The 22,454-nt window shown below is 37.6% G+C and overlaps 1 protein-coding gene across 1 annotated transcript in view; it reads left to right on the top strand.

Annotated features, from left to right (window-relative positions):
- EVC (EvC ciliary complex subunit 1) overlaps window positions 1-22,454 on the top strand; it is a 48,678-nt gene that overhangs the window by 6,579 nt on the left and 19,645 nt on the right. Inside the window, exons 5-11 of the mRNA XM_062493370.1 lie at window positions 821-905; window positions 3,123-3,221; window positions 5,391-5,528; window positions 7,482-7,640; window positions 9,233-9,449; window positions 13,074-13,222; window positions 15,991-16,089. Coding sequence (XP_062349354.1) covers window positions 821-905; window positions 3,123-3,221; window positions 5,391-5,528; window positions 7,482-7,640; window positions 9,233-9,449; window positions 13,074-13,222; window positions 15,991-16,089 — 946 coding nt within the window. The remainder of the gene's footprint in view (window positions 1-820; window positions 906-3,122; window positions 3,222-5,390; window positions 5,529-7,481; window positions 7,641-9,232; window positions 9,450-13,073; window positions 13,223-15,990; window positions 16,090-22,454) is intronic.

The following is a 22,454-nucleotide window of genomic DNA, read 5'->3' as shown; positions in this document are numbered from 1 at the left end:
GGGTTATCTGCTTATAACCCTAAGAAGTTGTTGGGGAGATAAAGACATTAAGCTGTTGGAAGTCATCCTGTTCTTTGTGAAGTTTTGGGCATCAGAACTGGCCAGCAGCTGTCTCATGAAGAGTGTATTATCCACTGTTAGGATAAGGAGATGTTTTTGTTGCAGCTCCTGTGCTCAGTTCACATGTGCTGGGGATAGAGTCCTCTGCACTGTACAATGCCATCTGAAACTGCAGGTGCCTTGAGAACATTCAGTGGTCTGTTCTCTCTGTTTTAATGGGAACTACACATGTCTTACTCTGGGAAAACAGTTCCTCTCTGACACTGCTGAGGAGGTAGAGGTAATTGAAATGGGCTGTCAGCTCTGATTTCCTTTCAGTTGTACCATGGCAAGGTACCCCTAGATGAATACACGTCTGCACTCCTGTCAGCAAGAACAAGAAAATCATATTTGTGTCACAGGGGTTGGGAGAGGTACAAGCACTGAAGAATATTTGCGAAATATCCACTCCTACTGTGGCTGTTTCAATTTAAAGCCATGTTTTCACAGGTTGTATCCACTCATGCCTATGTTCACCTTGTCTTTTTCTAGAGGAAACTGCAATACCAACTTCATTAAAAGCACTACTTGGTTTTATTGACTTTTACATACAGAAATATTTTCTGTTAAAGGAGGCAATGTTGAAGTAAAGTGACTTCACTTGTGTTTTGGGGCAGTGCTTTCAGGAGAATCTAGTGCTTAAATGAAACTTATATTGTGTTGTCCTTTTGTGTAACTGTCATTTAGATTGCTATTAATGCATTTTTAATCTTTGTTTTAGTTTTGATGTTAAGCTCTGCCTTTGCAGTCTTACTTTAAAAGATCTCATGCTTCTTGATACTGAACTCAGAAAAGAAAAACATGTGGTAGGTACTTACATCTCATTTATAGCTCATTGTTTTGAACATCTGTTGAATATCAATTTAGGAAATAACATAAACAGCTGGCTAGGTGGGATGTAGTGTAGCAGAGTTTCATTTCCTCATTATTCTCTTCTTTTTTTTTCTCCTGATATGCATGTATATGAGCTTCGTAAAGAAGTAAGATATAATGAAGCATATTGGTCTGTGAAATACCAATATAGCAAATACAAAAATTTGGTTTTGAACATTTCTCCAGAGATTAACATACAGCACTTGAGGCTCATAAAAAGAGATTATAAATTATTTAATAGAAGAGTTTGTCTTAAGGACATAATTGCTTGTTTATGTGTTGCAACTCCAAAGACTTAAAGCTTTTGGAATAAAATTTAAAACTTGGTTCAGCTGAATCAGTGCCATTGTGATAAGTACAATAGTTGTAATTTTGTATGACTGAGGGATTAAGGTACCATCTAAACCATAGATAACTACCTACATCAAGTCACAGCATCCAAAACTGACAAGGGGGGAAAAAAAGAAAAGTACAATTAAAGCCACAGAATACTCAGTAATGATTGTTTGTGGTGACTAGCTATAATCAAGTACAGCACCATTACTGCTACTGGGTTTTAGCTCAGTAAATATGAATCTGGACATAAAGTCTATAGCTTTCTCCTCTTTTCTTTTCTTGGGCTCTGTTTAAACAAATTGGTCATTTCTGTTATAATTTACTAAATGCACTGAGAATATTTCAAAGGGTGAGATTTTCTGAACAAATTTCTACACAACCCAAAGGAGGAAACAGGAAAGTAAACCTGGAAAGCAACTTCTCATCTGATGGATTATCCACATCTAATTAGATGAGAAGGGGAACTTGCAATCAGACTTCCAGAAGGAAGTTTAGATTGATTATAGAAGGTTGAAATCGATGTCTAAGTTAATCATCAATTTCTGAAGGAAGGTAAGTAGCAAAATAGTGATGTAATCACAGAAACATGGAGAAAATGAGTATTTAATGCACTTTGTGGCCCACCAGAAATCACCACAAATGACTTTGACCTTTAGCTGAATATTTAAATAGCTTTATATTTTTGCTAGAAGGAAAAAAAGGGAAAAAATAAAGCAGTCTGAGAATAATTTCTTCCTTTCTCACTCTTGTGTTCTCTGATTTCAGTCTTTCTTGGCATCAGGTCTAAGGAAATATATCCTTTTCTTTCAGACTTCTCCTGAACCCTGTTTATTTTCTTTTTACTGTATATGGTATCTTGGTAGTGTGTTCTAAACTTGCCAAACTCCTGTCCAAAACATTTGCAAGAGATCAAATACATGACTCCTGTATGGTTTTCTCTTCTATTGAGCTCTAATTATATTTTCCAGATTTTACTCACATGACATACTGGCTTCAATAACTGTTTCTGTATATAAATATGTATTTATTTATGTTTTTATATATTTTAAGCAGGCAAGTTCTGCGTCATCTTATTTTCAAGATTATGAGGAACAGGCAGGTGGCTGTTAAATTTCATGTATTTTTACTTCCACAATGAATGGAAAATGCTGCAGCACTTAGTAATGAAGTGAATTAACCTTACACTGAAACTCTAAGTGAGGCAAGAGGGGGAAATGGTTAACCAAAAGTTTTCCCAGTGTTTAAAAAAATTCAAAACCATCTTTTTGAAGACACTAGTATTACAGTATTTTTAAAAAAATGGGCACACAAATGGAAAATAAGTCCTTTTCTTGCAAGAGAAGCTGGCTAGAATTTGAAGGAGTTTATTTTGGGTTATGTATAAAGATGTTTGATGTATCATGTGGCTGACTACACTTGAAGTCAGAGTAATGAGTCTTTAGAATCTCTTGAATAGTTAATATCTTCCAGTTTTGGGGTTCATTAAACTTCAGAAAAATAGACTTTGTATTTTCAAGTGACCTGCACTTTCTCCAGTCAAGAATAGTTTCACATGCATCTGTGTGGTTACAAGGATATATGAGATTATGTGTAACACCATCTTCTAGTACCTCACTGAAGCCAAAATCAGAGAATTTTTCACAGTGAAAGTACTTGAGAGTCACTGGTGATTTATCTGTTAATTTATCTGTTGTTTCATTTATGATTCGCTATAATCTCCCTGATTGATTTAAATCAGCAGAAGTTATCACAAAGATGTCCTTACAATGTTGAACAGCCACTTAACCTGGGTTTTGTTTTCTTCCTTTAAACAGATGTTTACTCAGGTTTTCAAGATATACCTCACAGACTTCCATCGTAGAAAGAAGATTACTGATGATTTCTTGAAGAAGATCCTTTTAAATCAGGAAAATGTAAGTTATTGGTTAACATTTATGACCACACAAAATAATAGTTAATCTTATTACAACAGCTGGCCATTTCACCTACTCCTTTTGAACAGCAATGTCATTTGTAATACGTTTCTGAAGAAAATGCAAAGAAACTCCCTTGTTAGTTGATTTTCTCTATTATCTTGTATGCTTTTCCTCTTTGTTGCTGCACAAAGTGATCTGTGTAATCTGTTAAAGGACAAAATATTTTGTAGTTGAATCCATTTAAGCAGACAGAACATTTTGAACCTTCTTCGCTCATATTTAATAATGTCTGATTGTCATGGGCTTTGTTTGGGCCCAGGTATCATTGCTGATAATAAAATAGCAGCAAAGAAAGTAGCAGTAAAAAGTTCAAGGCTTTCATCACTTATTTTCCTCATCCTCCTTTTTTTCTTTCGTGTACTTGTATCAAAGTTCATATGCCACTTCTCAACGGAAGACGTATGTTGACAGTCAATGTGTATTTCAGGTGGAGTCACAGTACTATTTTAAGGTTATTAGAAGGAACAAAAAGCTTTTCAAAACTACAGAAAATAGGAGAGCTATTGGTTACACTTTTCAGTTTAGAGTCACAGAAAAATCAGGATTGAGAAGCGCATCTCAAGATTGTCTGGTCCGGCCTTGTATAGGAAGCTTTGTTTTATATAAGGTTATCCAGTGCCCTGCCAATCCAAGTCTTGAATGTTTGTACTGAGAGCAACCTAATCACAGTACCCATTATGCTTTTCTTACATGTAGATGGAATTTCACATCTAGGCATTAGTCTCATTAGAGCTCATGAGGTCTAGCTGAATACTTTGTACAGTCTCACAATCTGTGAATTACTGTAAAGAATCTCTGTAGTTGTATGCTATGGTTTATATCAGAATGTGTTTTGCCTTAAAGTACACTTCTGCCTTAAATCCTCAGGTTTAACATTAAAGCTTACTCTATTTACTAGATGAAAAGTGGGATTAGATGTGCAAAATCCTTTTACTGGTGGTCTTCTGGTAACGACTTCAAATTATAAACAGAGCTAATCTAGAATAGGCATGTTTCCTGATAGAACCTCATCCTCAGTGAAGTTTCATGGCGTAGGTGTCCTCTCCGTGCTCCTAAGATGCTGCAAGACAAGGACTAAATCTGAAAAATTAGATGCAGGAATTGCCAGAGAAGTCCAGTTGAAGTGCCAGTATGGGGTTTCTGTGTCCTATATGATGGAGAGAAAGGTCTTGTAAACCTGACAGTCTTAGAGGTGGGATGTCATACAAGGAACAAGGCTGGTTATGACCTTCATGTAAAAGAGATGTTGGTGATAAGTAAAAGTGTTACATGTTTTATTGCAGACAGCATTTTCCTCTTTTAATTCTGCACCATAAAACGTCATGGGATTTTGATGAAATTGTTAGTGAAGTTTGTCAAACTCTACTTACATTTCTTTAAGGCATGAGGATATCAAGTTAATGCATTGACAACCAAAAGTAGGTGGTATTAGAAGTCAGTGCTTTCTATGTAAGGCATGTTGCAGCAAAGGAAGAATCCCCCTTTTTGGTATCAATTTACTAAGCAATGGCAGCAGACAAGTATTTGTCAGCAGCATCAGCTTTCAGAAAAAATGGTTTCTAAAGGAATGAAAAACTGTAAAAACTCGTGTAATCATGCACTCTATAGTCTGTCCCTTGTGAGCATTACAGGTGTGCTCATCCAGCACTCTGCAGGCATCACTATCTGGTTATCACCTGGATACTTACCTGAGCTTTAAAAACACAGCATGTACATGCACAGCTGCCATTTAAGGGGGGGCATGTGCATTAAAATAAAAATATTTGTAGATAGATTCCAGGGGTTATTAGTATAAAAGCTCCTGAAGCAGTGTTTACTAAAACTTGACTTCAGTGGAGATGGACTAAGGTCTTGACTGTACTCACATCCTAGTGGAAATGCATGTCTTTGAACATACTTTTAATTTAGTTTAGTTGAGAGCTGCCATATATCTGGATATTTCCTTGCTTGCTGCAGAAGGCACATCACCAAGAGACAGAATTTTCTGAACACTCCTGTTCAACTTCCTTAGCCACGAGCTGGAACTGACATACAGATTCACTCCCAAATTTAAAAGTTATGTCTGTCTTTCTGTTTAACAAATCACTTGATTTTTTTTTCCCCCAGGATTTTGAAGAATTACAGAAACAACTTGACTCGAGACTCCAGAATACTGAAATGTCAGGAGCCCATAATTCAGAGTTCCAGACTCTAGAAGACCTAGAAAGGAGGGAAAGGGAATATGCTGAGCACATCATAGATAATGTAACTTTCTAATTTTTTCTAAATTTTTATTGTAATGTTTTTCTTCTGGTGGGGAGTTCTTTAGTGGAATGGTTTCATTGAGTAGTCCACAGTTAGTATTTTATATGTGTATGAATCCTGAAAGTATTTTTACCCAGCAAAGCATTTCCAAAGACCTTTGGGTGTCAGTATGTTTTTATAGATAAAGCATTTTTCAGCGTTTTTTGTAAAACACTACTGTTTTATCAGCTGAGAAATGTCTAGTGCTCGTCTGATGATAAGATTTATTTCAAGCCTATGTATGGCCTGACTTTTAGGATTGTTGTTCTAGCATCTTGCTTTTGTCAATCCCCATAATTGAGTAAGGTAGTAACGAGAGGCTACAATTTTTTTTTCAGCTGAAAGAAGTACTAAGAATATAGTTTCTGGGCAGTGTTTTAGTATGTTTTGTGCATGTATTTTAGCAAAGCATACGTCTTTAGCAACTTTCTGTCTAAGAATATATTGACAATTTTTGATGTGAAAATACAGTTTGATAGCAGGCATTTGATTTTCAAAATAAAGATTTTTTTTTTCTCTAGAGTAGGTTCACTGTGTCTGTATAGCTTTCAGGCAACAAAACTAGAGGTTAAGAACATTGTATGTATTATTTTCCATTAAACTGAATAATATTCTTCCCAGCCCTGTTTTTGAAGTTTGAGCAAATTGACTGCTGATGAAAACGAGGGAGTGACAGCTCTGTGAGCTGCCTGTGCTGATTGACTCTGGCACTTCAGCCCTGGACCGAACAGCCCATCACCTCAGCCTTGGGCCTTTTTTGTACAGTAGTTAGCATTCTTTAATGTCTGGTGCTTAAGTGCTTCACTGGGAATTTTCTCAGCTTTCTTTTGATTCTCTGAGCTCTTCACTTTATAGTGGAAGTCCCGGTCATGTTGGATCATCTGTGTCAAGTTTCTTTTTCACTTTAATTTTGCTCAGTGGAAAAATGATTATTTAGAGTTTTCCAGAGTTAGTCATGTAAATATAATTGCTGGCAACCTTGCTGAGCAGCATGAGGCATTTATTCACCAGCAGCAGTCATCCTTCAGTGGGTCTGTCACTCTTGTACCTGCAGATGCTTTTCATCGTATTGAAAATAATTTCCCTCTATGCAGATTTGTATAGATCAGTACCTTGAACTAAACCAGTCTTCCCCTGAGAATATAAAAGGGTTTTTGCTATACTCACAGATGCCATAATCACATTTTTTTCCAAAACTCATGGATACTTAATAGAAATCTTGGTGATGGATACGTTTTTTACATTTATGTGTACAAGTAACCCCACAGAGCACAAAATATTGACAGTTGTGCACAGTCATGTTTGTGTAATCAGAACCTAAAACTAGGGATTGTCCATACAATAAATCTATCACAATTGGCACATACACTGTGCTGACACTGCATAAAGGACTTAATTCCAGCCAGTAAGGTGCTTATGTAACATCCAGCTGTGAAAGGCTTTGATGGTGTAAAGCTTTAATAATTTTCAGTTTTTCTTTTTTTATAAAAATGTTGTTCAACTAGAATACCTGCTCCGACAGCTAAATAAACTTCACAGAATAAAAAGGATGCAGTTTATCTTCTAGTTTTCTACCATCAATACTAAAAGCATTATTGACTCTTACAGATGGAATGTGTAGAGAATTAAATTCTTAGCTAGTTAAATAGAATTACTACAGTTATTTTAAAAGGTCAGGTTTGACCTACTGATTATGTGCCACCACCAATATATTATATATATATATATTTATATATATAAAATATATAATAGTCTCTTTAGCTTTGCAAATTGTTCAACATAATTAATACTGAGAGCTGTCTGTAATCTCAGTGACTTAGATTTCAGTAGACTTATATATATGCCTCTTTGTGTAATGAAATACCAGATGATTAATGAGGGAACATGGGTTGTTTTTTGATTCATATTCCACAGATGGAAGCCTTCTGGAAGCAGACTGACAAAGCCCAGCAGGATTTTTTGGACCAATCAAAATGCTCAAGTGCCAAAGCAACAAAGATGATGACGGATCTGACTGAGAAGCTGATTGCAGTAGAAAGCTTTTTAAGTGAATCTCAAGACTTGCAGGCGATGGTAAAGTAAAAAGAAATGAAAGTTGAGACAGATTTAGTCAATCTGAACAGAAAGAATTATGTCAGTGCACAGAGTCTGCCAGTCCTGCCTCAGGAGTGATGCAGACTGCTTAATCCAGTTGTCTCTTTGAGCTTTATTGCAAAGAGCTCAACTTCCATTGCAGTTTAGGAAGACTCACAGGAGAATGAACTCTCTGCACTTGAGTTCTGATTCTCAGATTACCTTTTAGGTATTCATATAAGGAAAAAGTATTACTAATGCAGCTGGTGAACCAGGAGCTAGAGCACTATTCAGTGGAGAATTGTTACTGTGGCATTATGAAATTTCTTTTTCTTTCAAAATATTTATTCCACTTTGACTGACAAATCCTAATTTAAATTTGAGGGTGACTCTGTGTGTTCAGTGACTTTTAATTGGAATTGAAAATTCTTAGCAGCTCCTAGTGATATAGTCTGAAGAGGGAAACCTCTGTTCATAAATGCACCAACACTGTGCTTTATGTTGTGTTAAATGTAACAGATTCTTTATTTTTTTTTCACAGGATATACTATCCTGAAAGAGCTACATGTAATTTATAGATTGCCATACAATTGGAATCACTGAATTTATTAGTAATTTGGTGTATAAACAGATGCTGTAGTTATTTTGTTAGTTTGGTGTCAGAGCAGCTAAGTAGACTGAGCTGACCAGGTATGAAAAAAGTCTTTGCTGTTTGTCACACTTGACCCAAACTGGGCTGCTGTACGGTAAGTTCCTTCAGATGGGTAGATGGCAGATAAGATACCTGGATACAGATATAGGAGATATTCCTGCCTGAAGTCACTACTGTGATGATGCTAAATCTCATTGTAGCGGTAATTGTAGGTACATCTCTATTAGTTCTCTTGACAGTAGGTCAGAGAATCATAGAATCATTTGGTTTGGAAAAGACCCTTGAGACTGAGTCCTAACTTGATCGCAGCATTGTCAAACTCTTTCTAACCTTGCAGCGTTCTTTAAAGCAGCTGCACTTTCACCCAGGAAATCTTTCCCTACTTTGATCATGAGCTGCTTCTTTAATAGTGCAATGAAAGCTGCTAGGCCATAGGCAGTTATACTAATTTTTAGTATATGTATTGAACTCTGTCTGACCGTGTATTTGAAGGAGTCACAGCATTATCAGAATCAGGTATGTGTCCTCATTTCAAACTGAGGACCTGTACTGGTATGCCATGTAGTATCTACCATAGTATAGTATAGGTCCAGGATTTACATGTTGTCTTCTGTCCATCTATCCTCCTTGAGTATATAAGTTTGTTCTACAAGTCTCTTATCTTTTCCAGATTTAATGTCATCTTGACAGCTACAAATAATGAAAAACAGCAATAGTTTTAGATTAGCTCTTTCAACTGAACATGCAGTAAACCTACTGCTAGCCTGCACTGATCAGGATTTTCAGAAGTATTTAAGTACGTGAAGATGGTTATTCACATGGTTTTGAGAAGACTCAGTGGTTTTCTTCATGGTTTGGGAATCAATAGTTCAATGTAAGGAAAACACACAAAGCAAAGACACATTCTTGGTTTCTAAAAAGGACTTTATGTTTGTTTTAGGACATTCAGGAAAGGTTATTCAACTGGGAGCTTATGGTGAAAATGATTGATTCACTGAAATCCTCTATACCAGAAGAGTGTAAGGGTAGATTAAATACTGTGTCAAATATTCTGGACCACTTAACTGTAAAGAATAATCTTTCAGTCCGTCGAAAGGAAGAACTTCTAACAGATCTGCATAAGGCCTTCTGGGAACAGCTGTCACATTACAGTAATGGTGAGTACTTAGACTGGAGCTCATTACTTACATGAGTTCTCACTGTTTTAAAGAGTGAAAAATTACAGCTGTAGCCATATATATATATACACATATATATATATCTTTTAAAAAGATACTAACAAGTTGACCAGGATCAGTTTTATTCTGAAGGATGTATGTTTGGAATGGGAACTTTGACTTTAGGCCTTTTATATCTTGTTCCAGGTATTACGAGGTACTTACTCTACAGTTCACATAATCTAATTCCATTAATTTGAACATAAAAGAAGAATCACACTTGGTACAAGTATTTGTGATATTTATCCATTTAGTTCACATACTTCCCATTGCTGGTGATACTGGCTGACATAAGACACTGTCTCGTGATTTTCAGCTAGCATGTAAAGCCAGCAGCAGTTGTTCTATATACAAAGCACTTGTGCTATCACTCTTCCGAAAAGATAATGCTAAAGCTTATGATCCTGCTATAAGTCTCTCTTTTATTATGTCAGACTAAAATACTTTTAAAATTAAGGCTTTTCCTCTTCCTTTTACATGTCTTCTTATTGCCTATCTGAAAAGTACACAATTAAAATAAATGCTGAGTTGACTGACCCACTGATTTAAGGTTCTCCCTGTGTCATTTGTATGTTACCTGATGCCCAGTGTTGAGAAATGCAGCCCCAGCTTCTCTGATAGGTGCTGTTTCAGGGCTCGGTGCCTCCCATCAGCACTTACAGAAAATTACAGTAAACGTGTAGCCAGAAGGAAAATAATGATAACTACTTCAACACAATTTCCAGATCCATTTCTGCTACTGTTGGACAAGTGTAAAGAAAATTGTCATGGTGAAATGGCATTAGGCTTAGACTTCAGTGAACTGAATAGTCAGAATGAATGCAGTCTTGTTGCAGTATGTTCTTGCTGCAGTGCTGCTCACTCACTTTGGGCTTAGTGGTGACAATTTGTGCCTTATCTCACATCACAGTCATAAATTCACAGAATCACAAAATGGTTAAGGCCGAAAGAACTTCTGGAAGTTGTGTGGTCCACCCTGTCTGCTCAAGCAGGTTGAGCTACTGCTGATTGCCCAGGATCATGTTCAGACAGCTTCTGTGTCCAAGAATGGAGACTCCACCTGGGCCACCTGTTCCAGTGCTCAGTCATCCTCATGGTAATAGGAACCTCTGCGTTTGAGTTTCTGGCAGCTGCCTCTGGTCCTTTCGTCAGGCACAGCAGAAAAGAGTGGTTCTGTCTTCTTTGTACCCACTCTCCAGGTGTTTATAAACATGCTCAGATCCCCCCTGAGCCTTCTCTTCTGCAGGCTGAATAGCCCCAGCTCTCTCAGCTTTCTCTCACAGGTGACATACTCCAGTCCATTCATCATCTTTGTGGCCTTTTGTTGAATCCTCTTCAGTATCTCCTTGTCTCTTGTACTTGGATGTGGAGTCCAGAACTGGACACAGTGCTCTAAGTGTGAATCCTTTCTCTCCATTAAGTGCTGGTTAGTGCTGTGGAGGGAAGGGATCTCTTCCCTCTACCTGCTGGCTTATATTCAACGTGGCATCCACCAGAACCCCCAGGTCCTTTCCTGCCAAGCTGCTTTCCAGCTGGGTCGTTCCCAGCATGTGCTTGTGCTCGGGGGTGTTCCTCCCCGGGTGCAGTACTTTGCACTTCCCATTGTTAAACTTCAGGAGATTTTCATCAGCCCATTTCTCCAGCTTGTCAAGTGCCCTGGGGATGGAAGTACAAGCATGTGTGGTGTATCATCCACTCCCATTTTTTGTGCAATCTTGCTAAATTTGCACCCTGCCCCATCATCCAGGTTATTAATGAAGCTATTGAGCTGGATTTTACTCAGTATTGACCCCTAGTGTACACCAGTAGGTGCTGGCTTCCGGGTGGACTTTAAGCAAGTTTTCAATCCATCTGACTGCACATCCCTCCTTTTCTCTGTGAGGATCTGTTAGAAGATTGCATCAAGCACTTACCTGAAGTCAAGGTACCAATATCCACCACTCTTCTATCACCTACTGAACTGGTTATTTCATTGTGGAAGGTGCTGCAGACTTGGTCCTCTTTTATAACATCTAGCTGTGTGAGCAGCTGTGTGATATTCACAAATACATGTATATTGTGATATCGTTTCTTTAATGTATGTTTGCTTCTAAAACTATCTATGCCTAGTTTGTAGTTTTCACATAGGTTCAGCCACTAACATTCTTTAACCATAAATGGGTGTCTCTGGGTGATTTTTCCATCTTTTTGTCAATTTTCACTTGTTCCAAAGCAAAAATACCTCTGTCAAGGCCTTTATTTTATGCAAAGTAGGTATTTATAGTTATATATAGCTATATATTATAGTTGGTACATCCTGTGTAGAAGAACATTATCAACCTCCTGGTTTTAGATAGAAATGAAATGTACTTTTAAAAAATTATCTGGAGTGCAACATTTATTCCAATGGAATCTTACATTGACCTTTCTTATGAGTTCCTAAATACAGAAGTTAAACTGTACCTGTAATTTACCAACAGCACAAAGCCAGCAAGACTATGCTCCTAGTATACAAAACAAGGAAGTAGTAAAGAATCAGTAGTGTTTAAAAGTAAAACACGGCTACATTTATTTGAATGATATGTTCATTACAGGCTTTCCTGTACTTCTGGTGAACTTTCAAGTGTTCTGTCATCATCAGCCTGTGGATAAGCACAATAAATTAGCATGGAGAATAAATAACATTCTTGGTGCTGCATTACGGTGCTCCTTTTGTTTCTCTACAATATATAATAATTTCTCATAGTTACAGCAGCTTGATGTAGTGGCAGAACAGCAGCTACAGGTAACTGTTCTTTTGCATTCCCCTGTAGCTGCTTGTGTCAGGAGTGCAGTACTGCTCTGGGGCAGGGCAGCTCGGGGAAATGAATAAAATTCTTCTTAGGTGGACAGGCAATGAGACATGAAGTGGCAGAACATTTAGAGCACCAATTGCACTCAGCAGCCGAGAATGAAAATAGACTCATGAATTTACACATCACTTGGAGCTACAGCAAGATTGAAGGAGGGGAAGAATTTAGTCACAAATCATTCACATTACTAGCATGAAATTGGAGGGACCTTGACAACTTTTACTGCAGGTTCTTGGATGAGTCACTTCAGAAGTCTGATATGTATGGCTGCATGCCAGTTCAAACTAATCGGAACTAGCACTGCTTTAGACCTTTTCTCTCCACCATATGTTACTGTCCCTGTCCTTGCAGCAGCATTTGCATATCTGCAGTTAGGTAATGAGCCACTTACCGGCCTTCCTGAAGCAGGAGGGGGAGGTCTGGAGTGCTGCTTGAGGAAATCTCTTTCTTGGACTAACGCACTGCCTTTGCATAAACAGCAGCACCAGTGAAAGGAAGGGTGCAGGATGATAGCACTCCAAAAACCTGATAGCTTTAAGTGCCATGTAACAATTTAGAAGTTCACATCTAAAAAGGCCATCAGGGTAAGAAGCAAATTTCAGATCCTGCAAGGTAATTACTTCTCTGTTTCACTCACTAACAGATTTCTGTGAGCTTATGTTGTGTGACAGTAGCAGATGCTGCTTTCTCTCGGTGGAGTTGTGGTGCTAATTGTTTGTGGTTTATGTTCCAGAATGTATGCAACAAAGTAAAGATCTGATCTTGAAACGGCTGGAGTGCCGTGCAAAGAAGAAGGAAGAGTTCAAACACAGAAAGGAAGCTGAACAAGAGAGTCTCCTCAGCAAAACTTTTCTTACTGAAGATGTTAACAGTTTTCTCAAGGTGAACAAGTAAAAGCTTATTTTCCCTGTTCCATTGGTTTTTAAGTCCAAATGTATTGCAGATTTCTCCCAGTTCTGTAAAATTGGGAATTTCGGGTCCTCATGAGAATCACATGCAGTAGCACAGGTGGACAAGATCAGAACCCTTGTTGCCATGGCTTTTCCTGTAGTGTTGGTGTTGTATTGGAACAGAATGCCAGTGGGGTTAATGCAAAATTGCGTGTTTTGTGGAAAACATCTTTTACTTAGTGTGTGTTGGATTCAAGACAGGAAATATCTGGAGGGAAGTATCTGGCCTGTATTACAGAAGAAAACAGTCTGCACTGATCTAATTACTTTTCTATGAGTGGGGTTACTGAGGTTCAAAAGACTTACTAAATTTCAGAGAAGTGGAGGAAAAAGTAATTATGATCTCTGGCAGGATTCCTTAGAGAATGTTTGCAATTGATAATTTAATATCATATACAATGGCCAGTGTAATGTTTTCATGGTCATATTTTCTATAGAAATTTGTTATTGTTCCAAATGAATATACAGAATCAGAGTTCTTAGCTGTAAATGCTGAGAGCTGCAAAATTCAAGTAACTGCTAAGAACTGCAAACCCAAGTTATTAAGAATTTTAAAAAAATCAATCCTCAATTTTCATAAAAAATAATTTAAGGTGAAAGTGCTTACATCCAGCACCATTAAATTTTTGATGAAATCTAATAACTCAGATAAAATTTCTGTATGAGAAGACCCAGATTCCAACTGCAGCAAACTATCAAAATATATTGATCTTAACACTGCGATTTTGTTCTGTGGGGACATGTTCCTTAATTATGTTGTATGAATTGGATAAACAGTTACTGTTTCTGGATGCACACTTGCCTGGCAACACCTCACTTTGAAACAAGTAGAGCACTTTTTAGGTCTTTGGCTTTTCATAACTTGAGACAAATAATTCTGTCACTCGTTTTTGTAGCCAGTGTGAATTTGTGAGTGTATTTCCCTTTTACACATTATTGGACACTTTGACACATCCCAGATTCATAAAACAAAGCTTAAAAATTTTGCCAAGTCCCCTTTCCTACAAACATAGAGCTACACAGCTTTGTTCAAGAGATGCTGTATTCTGTACACCTTACGAGCAGATCATTAGCCTGGAGTTTAACTAAGCCTACTCAACAGCTTTCTGACAGGCTGAACAGGGAGGGGCAACTTGCACTTCATGCTGCAGGACAGAACACAGCTGAGTCCCAGGATTATGAAATGCCTGTGTACACATTATGAAAGTCAGAAATGTAAGCCTTTCTGCTGCACAGTGGGAGAGTCTTTTGTCCCAGAACAGATGAGATCTTAAGTGCAGAAACTCTTCAAAGAATAAGAAAAATTTGTACCTGCAGCTCCCAAGGTTTGACTTTGATAGTTCAGTAATTATTTTGTGAGAACAATCCACTTGGCACTGAGGAGCTGTTTTAAGTTTGTTCCATAATTTCACAGCCAGCCCATCAATAAAGGAATTGATCCCAAAGCATCACCATGAGCTCAGAGCTGTACCCATCAAAAACATTTTCTCTGCCTTTCCCCCTTCACCTCATCAAGGGGCTCACACCACCATGGTAGCAGCCTTGCCAGTAATGGACCTTTCTGCTGAATTTTAAGTGGTTGCCAGTTATGATGGTGGAAGTTTATTGCAATAAATTTCATTCACATCAGATTGTTGTGAACACAAGTAGGGTGGTAACAATTGAGTTGCTGTAGATCCGATTTTTTTATGAAACAGAATGATATATATAGTAAAGGTAAGAGTTCATGTATCATTCTTTCTCCTTCATCTATGTTTCTGTTGGGAAAGGAGCATATTGTCTTTTACTAGCAGAGAATACATGAATAATCAATGAAGAACACAAACCATAAAGTGTCAGTTACAGTAATCCAGTCTGGCTCTGCCTACCCACAGTGGACATAGAAGTTATAGCAGTTAATTTGTCAAATTCTGTCATAAACTATGACTCCGTGAGATGTGTGCACTTTCAAGTATACCTCTACAAGAATTATGAAGAATTTATGGGCAATTTGGTCGTCTTCAGAAGAGCTCTATTGACATACCTAATGAAGAAAGCCATATTTGCCGTGGCATTGAAAGGGAGCACTTGGCAGATTAAGTAAGAATATGAAATATTTATTTATAATGCTATTCATTAGTCTTTAGATTGAGGGAGTCTTTGTGAGATATAACCTTCCATGAGCCTGCCAACACATTCACAGTCACAGTCCTCACTTTAAGAAAATAATTGCATTCCTGTTGAAACTGTGACCAAGGACCAAGTCAGGACCACATCATAGATCAGCCTTTTAGGAACCACCATGGGACATGGTGACCAACCCCAGTGCAAAAGCCTTGTACAGTGTGATACAGCTGTAACTCAGATGTCTCATGATGATGTGAGATTGTTGTTCTGCACCTCCTAGGAATGGCTATGATGTAGTGATATTCATACACTGGAAAGCAGGTTTCAAATCACATTATTTCACATGTTTTGTAGTAGTATGTACATATTATTTAACCCCATATTGCCAAAACTAAGGAACTCTATACTCGAGACTGGATAACCTCAAATTAAGGTGGTAAGGCAAGTTTCATTTCACTCTGAGTCATGGTTCCAGGTAATCAGTTACTGTTGTAGTGATACATGGGAAGAGCATCAAGGAAGAAAAGGGAAGGATCACAAGAAACTATTAAGATCTTTCCAGTTATTTAAATATACCTACTATGTTTCTTTTAGGCTTACCACCAGCTGATAGAGAAACACTGGCGAGCACAGTGGGATCTGGAGGAGGAGGATGACTGTGAGAGCACAGAGGCTGTTGCCGATCTCTACAAGGTGCCACTTCTAGTGATAAATGTCATTTGCTAATTTAATTAGATTGAAGCAGGACAGTCTTCCATATTAGCTTACCTTTTCCATTATCTTCCCAAAACACTATGTTTCCTAACCTCGCAGTAGTCAGAAAATGCCTGCAAGGTCTGCCAAAACATGCTGCCAGGTGGCTGACAAGGTTGCAGCAATGTTGAGAACATACAATGTCTGTCACTATTACCAGAAGGGAGATTTCATTTATGTGGCATAATTACCTCTCTGCTGGATGATACTATTCTAGCTGAACCTTCACTACACCTCCAAATACAGTCTTTTCATTCATTTCTCACAGATAATTCTTTTTTACTCTAGTTAGTTCCCGAAAATAAGTTCAGATCTTTGGTAAGTAATATTTTTGCACTTCTCTTTGTTACTGATTTGGAAAATTCTAGGTGCTTCATGCTTTTGCATCATCTTTAATTATTTTGTGTCTGTGCAGAACAAATACAATAATATGATCTGGTGAAGCCCAAAACTGTACTCAGTAGTGACCTTTTATTAGGCTGGAACTAATCAATTTCAGCTCAACAGGATCCTTGTCATGATTAATTATGATCAAATCAGGATGTTGTAGAAACTTGTGGTCCCTATCACATAATGATAATATACCCATACAATCTTAATTGGCAGTAGTCCACATGCACTTTATCAAATTTGATAAAAAAAAATAAAGCCACTCTATTTATAACAAGTAGTTTTGCCGTGGTTTTATGTAATAGTGAAAGCAAGAGACAACTTGAGAAAAATTACTGCTTTGGAGAAAGGAGAGGTTTGCTTGGAAGAATATACCAGTGAATAAGAGTATATTAAACGTACAGAGTTGTGTAATATAAGAAAAGTCAACATATTTGCTGATATTACTGTGCTTAGTTCATCATCCATAGTTACTAACTTCTCCATCCCCTTCCTCTATTCGTTTGAAGTCTGGAGATTAAAGAATTTATTTTTTTTTTAATCCTACACAGTTTCACCTCATTTGTGAAATTATGTTGCTTTCCTTTATTGTGTACTATGCCTTAGTAACACTAAGACCAGACTGAAAATCCTGTTTCTTTCAGTACTAAGCTAAGTTTTCTTTCCCACTATTGGTTTGGGTAAATTAAGCTTTTCTAGAATTGCCAGGTTGCCAGGAGAACTGCACAAAGTTGAGCTCTGCCAGTTCACCCAGCTCTAGGCCATTATATTCCATATTACAGCTGCTCTCCTATGACTAGACCCAAATACTGCCAGATGTGAAAAACTACAGGTTTTTCCAACTGGCATCTGTTAAGTGAGGGCCCATAAATCTTTATTTCCATTTTTTCTTTTCTGTAACAAAACATTTTTACTGTAATATCTAATATAATGAACAACTGCACTTTCTACCCTTAACCCCAAATACTGATCCTATGAACTGTTTTAGGAGAGGAGGCTGATTTTGAATATACCTTGTAAGCTAGAAAGAAGAGATAGTACAAATGAGCATAGCCTCACTGAAGATAAATGGGGCTGTTCTGACTTCTACAGATGAGGACAGTGCAGTGGTTGCATGTTTTCCATAACCAGGGGCATAAAATAAAAAGTAGACTTGCTGTTAAAGGAAGGAGGTGCATCAGAAACACAATGCCTTTGCTTCTCTCTCTGCTCCACAACACATCCAGAGCAGAAGTGCAGCATGTACAAGTCTTTCCCTGGGCAGCGGGACTTTGCCTCTTCACTTAGTTGCTCCAGGTTTGTCATAGGAAGATGCTGCTGCTATTAATGGGGAAGGCAAGGTAGTAGTGGGAAGATGACAGGGATTTGAGATCCTCCTTAGTGCAGTTGTGTGACTGCAGCTCAAGTAGAATTAAACAAAGAAGCATTAACAAGCTGGGTACCAGCAAGCCTCACATGGCAGCAGCTGTGAGCTACAAGACCTGTGTCCCCACTGCGTTTGGACCATAATCCTTTGTAAAACCAGCTAGTTTGGGCACTTCTGTAAACACTGCAGAGCTTGATGTTGCCTTTCCGGAAGTTCTGCACTACCTGAAGCTTAACAGATAGTCATTTGCCTTGCAAATGAAGAAGCTGAAACATGATCTCAATGAAAAAAGTGATACTAAAATATAAGGAAGAGGTCACCATGTGACTGAGCAGGGAACCAGTGAGTAATCTCAGGACAGAAGAAAAGGTGTCACTAACCTGTAAGTGCCACTCCCTAGTGGAAGATCTGTAGCTTGTTCTCACAATGTTCTTCTAAGCCCTTAGCAAATTTCTATGCCTTTTCCATTTTTTTCATGTTTCCCCTTTTAAACAGATCAAGATAGATTTATATAACCCTGTAGCACTAGGGAAGTCTGTATTGCTACAGTACATGGAAGAATTATCCAAATTGGTGAATAAATATGTAAAAATTCAATGATCTGGAAGCTGACTGTGTTTGCATAGAATAATTTAGTAGGTTTGTTTTGTGTACACATGAATAAATCAATTAAAATGATTTAACCAAGGCCAACAGAATCTGTTGATGCCTGAAGTGAATGAATGAGTTATATTTGGAGGATAGTGTAAGACTTTTCAGCCACACTAGGGGATTAAAATAGTGTGCTGTAGGTGAATAGTCTGTGTCTAGACACATGCTCCGTAACTAATTTTTGAAATGTGCGTTGAAGAATGGGGTTGAATGATTTTGCTTATCACAGTGCATCATAGCTTAACGAAAAATTGTTCTTTTTTAGTAATTAGCAAAGCTAATTTAATGGATCAGCCTAATATTTTCATAAACAGGGTCTGCAGAGTTATCCTGTATACGAGGAATTTTGTGTTGTTTTTACTATAATTTTCTATTACATGACAGCAGTAACACACCACCCACCCCACTCCCTGCCCCAGTATATCCAGTTCTGTTTACCTTGAACATATTAATGGCTATCTCAAGTCTGTCTCAAGTTTAACATATCAGATAGTCACCAACCTTTCATCTTTTCCTTTTTTTGTTGTTGTGTGAACTACACATATGTTTCAGTAGGGAAAGGAGAAGTGAAGAGGTTGAGGGATAACAGTTCATTATTAAGAAAACAGATATGCAGATTGCACAAAGGAAATCGGTTAACAGCTAGAAATTACATACTACGTGGTAAGGTAGGTCTTTTTCCTCTGCCTTTATTTCAAAACCATAAAAACACAATTTATTGTCATTTATAATTCCCCTTTGCTGATAGCAGTTCACCAGAATGTTATTTCATTTGGCTTGGCAGGGGAATGAAATGCACAAGAATTTACACTAAAAGCTATTAAGTCATGAGTGTTGTCAATGGGCAAGGCAGTAGACATTTTATGAATTGGTAGACATAAATGTGAGTTTGAGGAAAAGTATTTGATTTTTTTCCTTTATTAATAAAAGGGACAAAAAATATTTTTGACAAGATAAAAAGTACAGATTCTCAAAGACTTATTCTTTCATTATTTTCCTTATGTAATTTTGTTGAAATGAGATATGGTTAGGGATACTGGACTGCATTTTTGGGTACCAAGAGCTGGCATCTTTTTAAGGGGAATCACTCAGTTTGTCTCAGGTGGAAATCCCTATCAAGAGACCTCCACCTCAAAGGCTCATTTTTGAAATTTTTGCCCTGTGATTTACCCAAAAAATATAGCAACATCTGGTAGATTAAATCTGTGAATCATACCTTGGGAGCCAATTCTAACTCTGGGTTTTGGCATTTTTAGATTTGTTTTGGTTGCTTCAGTCAAAGCTGATACAGGTTGACTGGTATGGGTAGCCTTCATTCTAAAGTTTTACTCTTGCCTTACATTTCCTGCAAGGGGAAATGCATAAGAAAATATGCTTTACCACTGTACAGATTCACCACTGGCTAATACTTAGATCTCCTGAAGGACTTAACCTCATCCACAAAGGCATATTTCTAAAAAAGTAGTACCAAAAGAGAAGATTGAAACTGTCTCCTGAATAAATCAAAGGCCAGTGAGGGGGTGAGACTGAAATTTCAATAAACCTCTATTTTAAATGTGTGGAAATCAAGCAGTTGGGCTTTTTTATTAACTTGTGCTAAGGATGACTTCAGTGTCACTGTGCTGTATTGATGTTATTGATGCTTAAAAGCAGGTAGGGTTTTAGTATTCCAATCGACTTTCCTGAATTCTTCACAAGGAAGAGAGAAGCACATGCAATCAGCTCTTCCCCATTTCCAGTGAGTGTATCTTCTGAGTGTATGTGGAGTATCTTGTAGTGGCCAGTGATGTGTGTGTCCAGTGTCCCAGAATGTTAATGTATTTATAGGATGTATGATGTGAGTATTGAATCTCTGTCCTTCCTAAGATACAGTGTGGGCTGGGAGATTAATCTCTTACCTACTAAACAAGTGTCCTAGCCACTGAGCTTCTGGAGGCACATGCAACAGTGCTCTACTGCTTTGATCAGATACTTCAATTCCTTTAATAAAATATTGTACCATAAGTTAATAAATAGCTGTGCAGTTGCCTCTTTAAGGTAATATATACTTTTCAGCGGCTAGTATGTAAAATAAACTACAACCAGCCTTTCTCAATACATTTTTCTGCTTCACAATTTCACTATTCACTCATCTATATGTAGGACCCTTTTAATCATTTAGGTTTAAGGGAGAGAATTAATACTGTTGTATGGGGAAAATGAGATAAGCTATGCATTTCCCCTGATTTTTGACAAAATTATATATTTACTGCCTTGTTTAAAATTCAGATGCACTCAGCATTTTAATCTAAGCCCATTTTGTTTCTATGTATACCCCATGGTATTTCTTTATGCTTGCTGTATTTCTCTGGGGATTTTTTGAAAAGCTTTGAGACTGACTGCCAGGTACTACAAACAGGTTCATTCAATACTGCAATCAGCTATTCTATTTATGGAATCAATTTGAATAAATTTCATTAAGTCAAAACCCTAAAAACAAGAGCTGGCATATCAGGAAGCTCGTAAAAAAATATTTGTAGAGGCCATAGTCCAAAAATAAGATCCTGGAAGCAGTACTGATTTTCCTTTTTCTTTCCTGTGAAAAATAACTTTTATAATACCTAGTGTGCCATCCCTGCTCACAGACAGACTTTACTGCAGTTTGAAATCACATACATTCCTTAGAGTATAAATAGTTTTGAACTATTCTGTTACCTTGAGTCTTTGTGTAGAATTCAATCACGTCTGCAGTCTTTCCTAAATGTAGACTTAGTATTTCCCCTCCCAAATTTTAAAAGGCCATTCCACTACATTTTTTTCAAGCGCTGCATTAAACAGCGTGGCCACTGTGTGGTATGGCCTCTGGGAACAGCATGCTCTCCTCTTAAGTCTGGCATGCAAGGACTGCCTGGGCTCTGGTGTCCATGTGAGCATCACATTAATGAAGTGATATAGATAAGTAATTTTGTGGGAACGGGACCTAATCACATTTTTCTTCACTAAGTGTCTCCACTGTGGTCATGCCAAAGGTGAGCATACAGTATAATTTGAAGGTGCAGGGGGTACAGGCAGAACAAAATGGTATTGACAACAATGAACAAAATACCCTATTTTTGTTCTGTGCAAAATATTTTATAGCAAATAATACCACAGAGCTGAGAGCGTGCCAGTGAAATGCTATCAGTTCCACAACAAAATGTGTTCAAAAGGGATTTAGCTGCCATTGTTTAAGAATAGAATTCCTTAACACCCTGCCTGAGATCTTTTGATCTACTGCAGTAGAAATGCCATGGACTCTTCTAGACTCCTTCTGAACCGTTTCAGACCCAATAGAAATTCTTATATTGCTGAAAACCCAGTAAAGGCAGCAGAATTAACATGTCCTGAAAGGCTGATAAAGCTCAGAGGAGAGATGGCTTATACAGATAGAGCTATTATTTGTTAAATGTTGTATGGGATATGTGGATTAGAAATGCAGTATCTTTGAGTTTATATTAAATCTGAGAACTTGGAGTCTGAGGTTTTAAAATAACAGAAGAGAGAATTCAGGCAAACCAAAGAGAGAATTCAGGCAAACCATTTGGCATTGCTTTTGCCAAGCTAAGCCAGGCTCACAGCTACACAGATGATTGGGATGGTATAAATCATGCCTCTTGTTGTAACTGGAACTTGTAACTATAATAATTAAGGAGTAGGGGCAATAAGCCTTCAGCACATGATGATACTAATACCCTAATGATACTGTCATGTCTAGATTGTGAGCAATCATTAGAAATGGAAAAGGTACTATCAGAAGTTAGATATTATGTTGGGTCTTTGACTACTAATTCTCATACTTACGCCCAGAATTCATTTTCAAAAAGCCTTAGTCCAATTTGCAGGATTTTCAGAATACTTTGAGATTAAAGAAAACCAGTGG

Source organism: Cinclus cinclus, chromosome 5, assembly GCF_963662255.1.
Source record: "Cinclus cinclus chromosome 5, bCinCin1.1, whole genome shotgun sequence".
NCBI lineage: Eukaryota > Metazoa > Chordata > Aves > Passeriformes > Cinclidae > Cinclus > Cinclus cinclus.
This window is presented reverse-complemented; position numbering and strand designations above follow the sequence as displayed.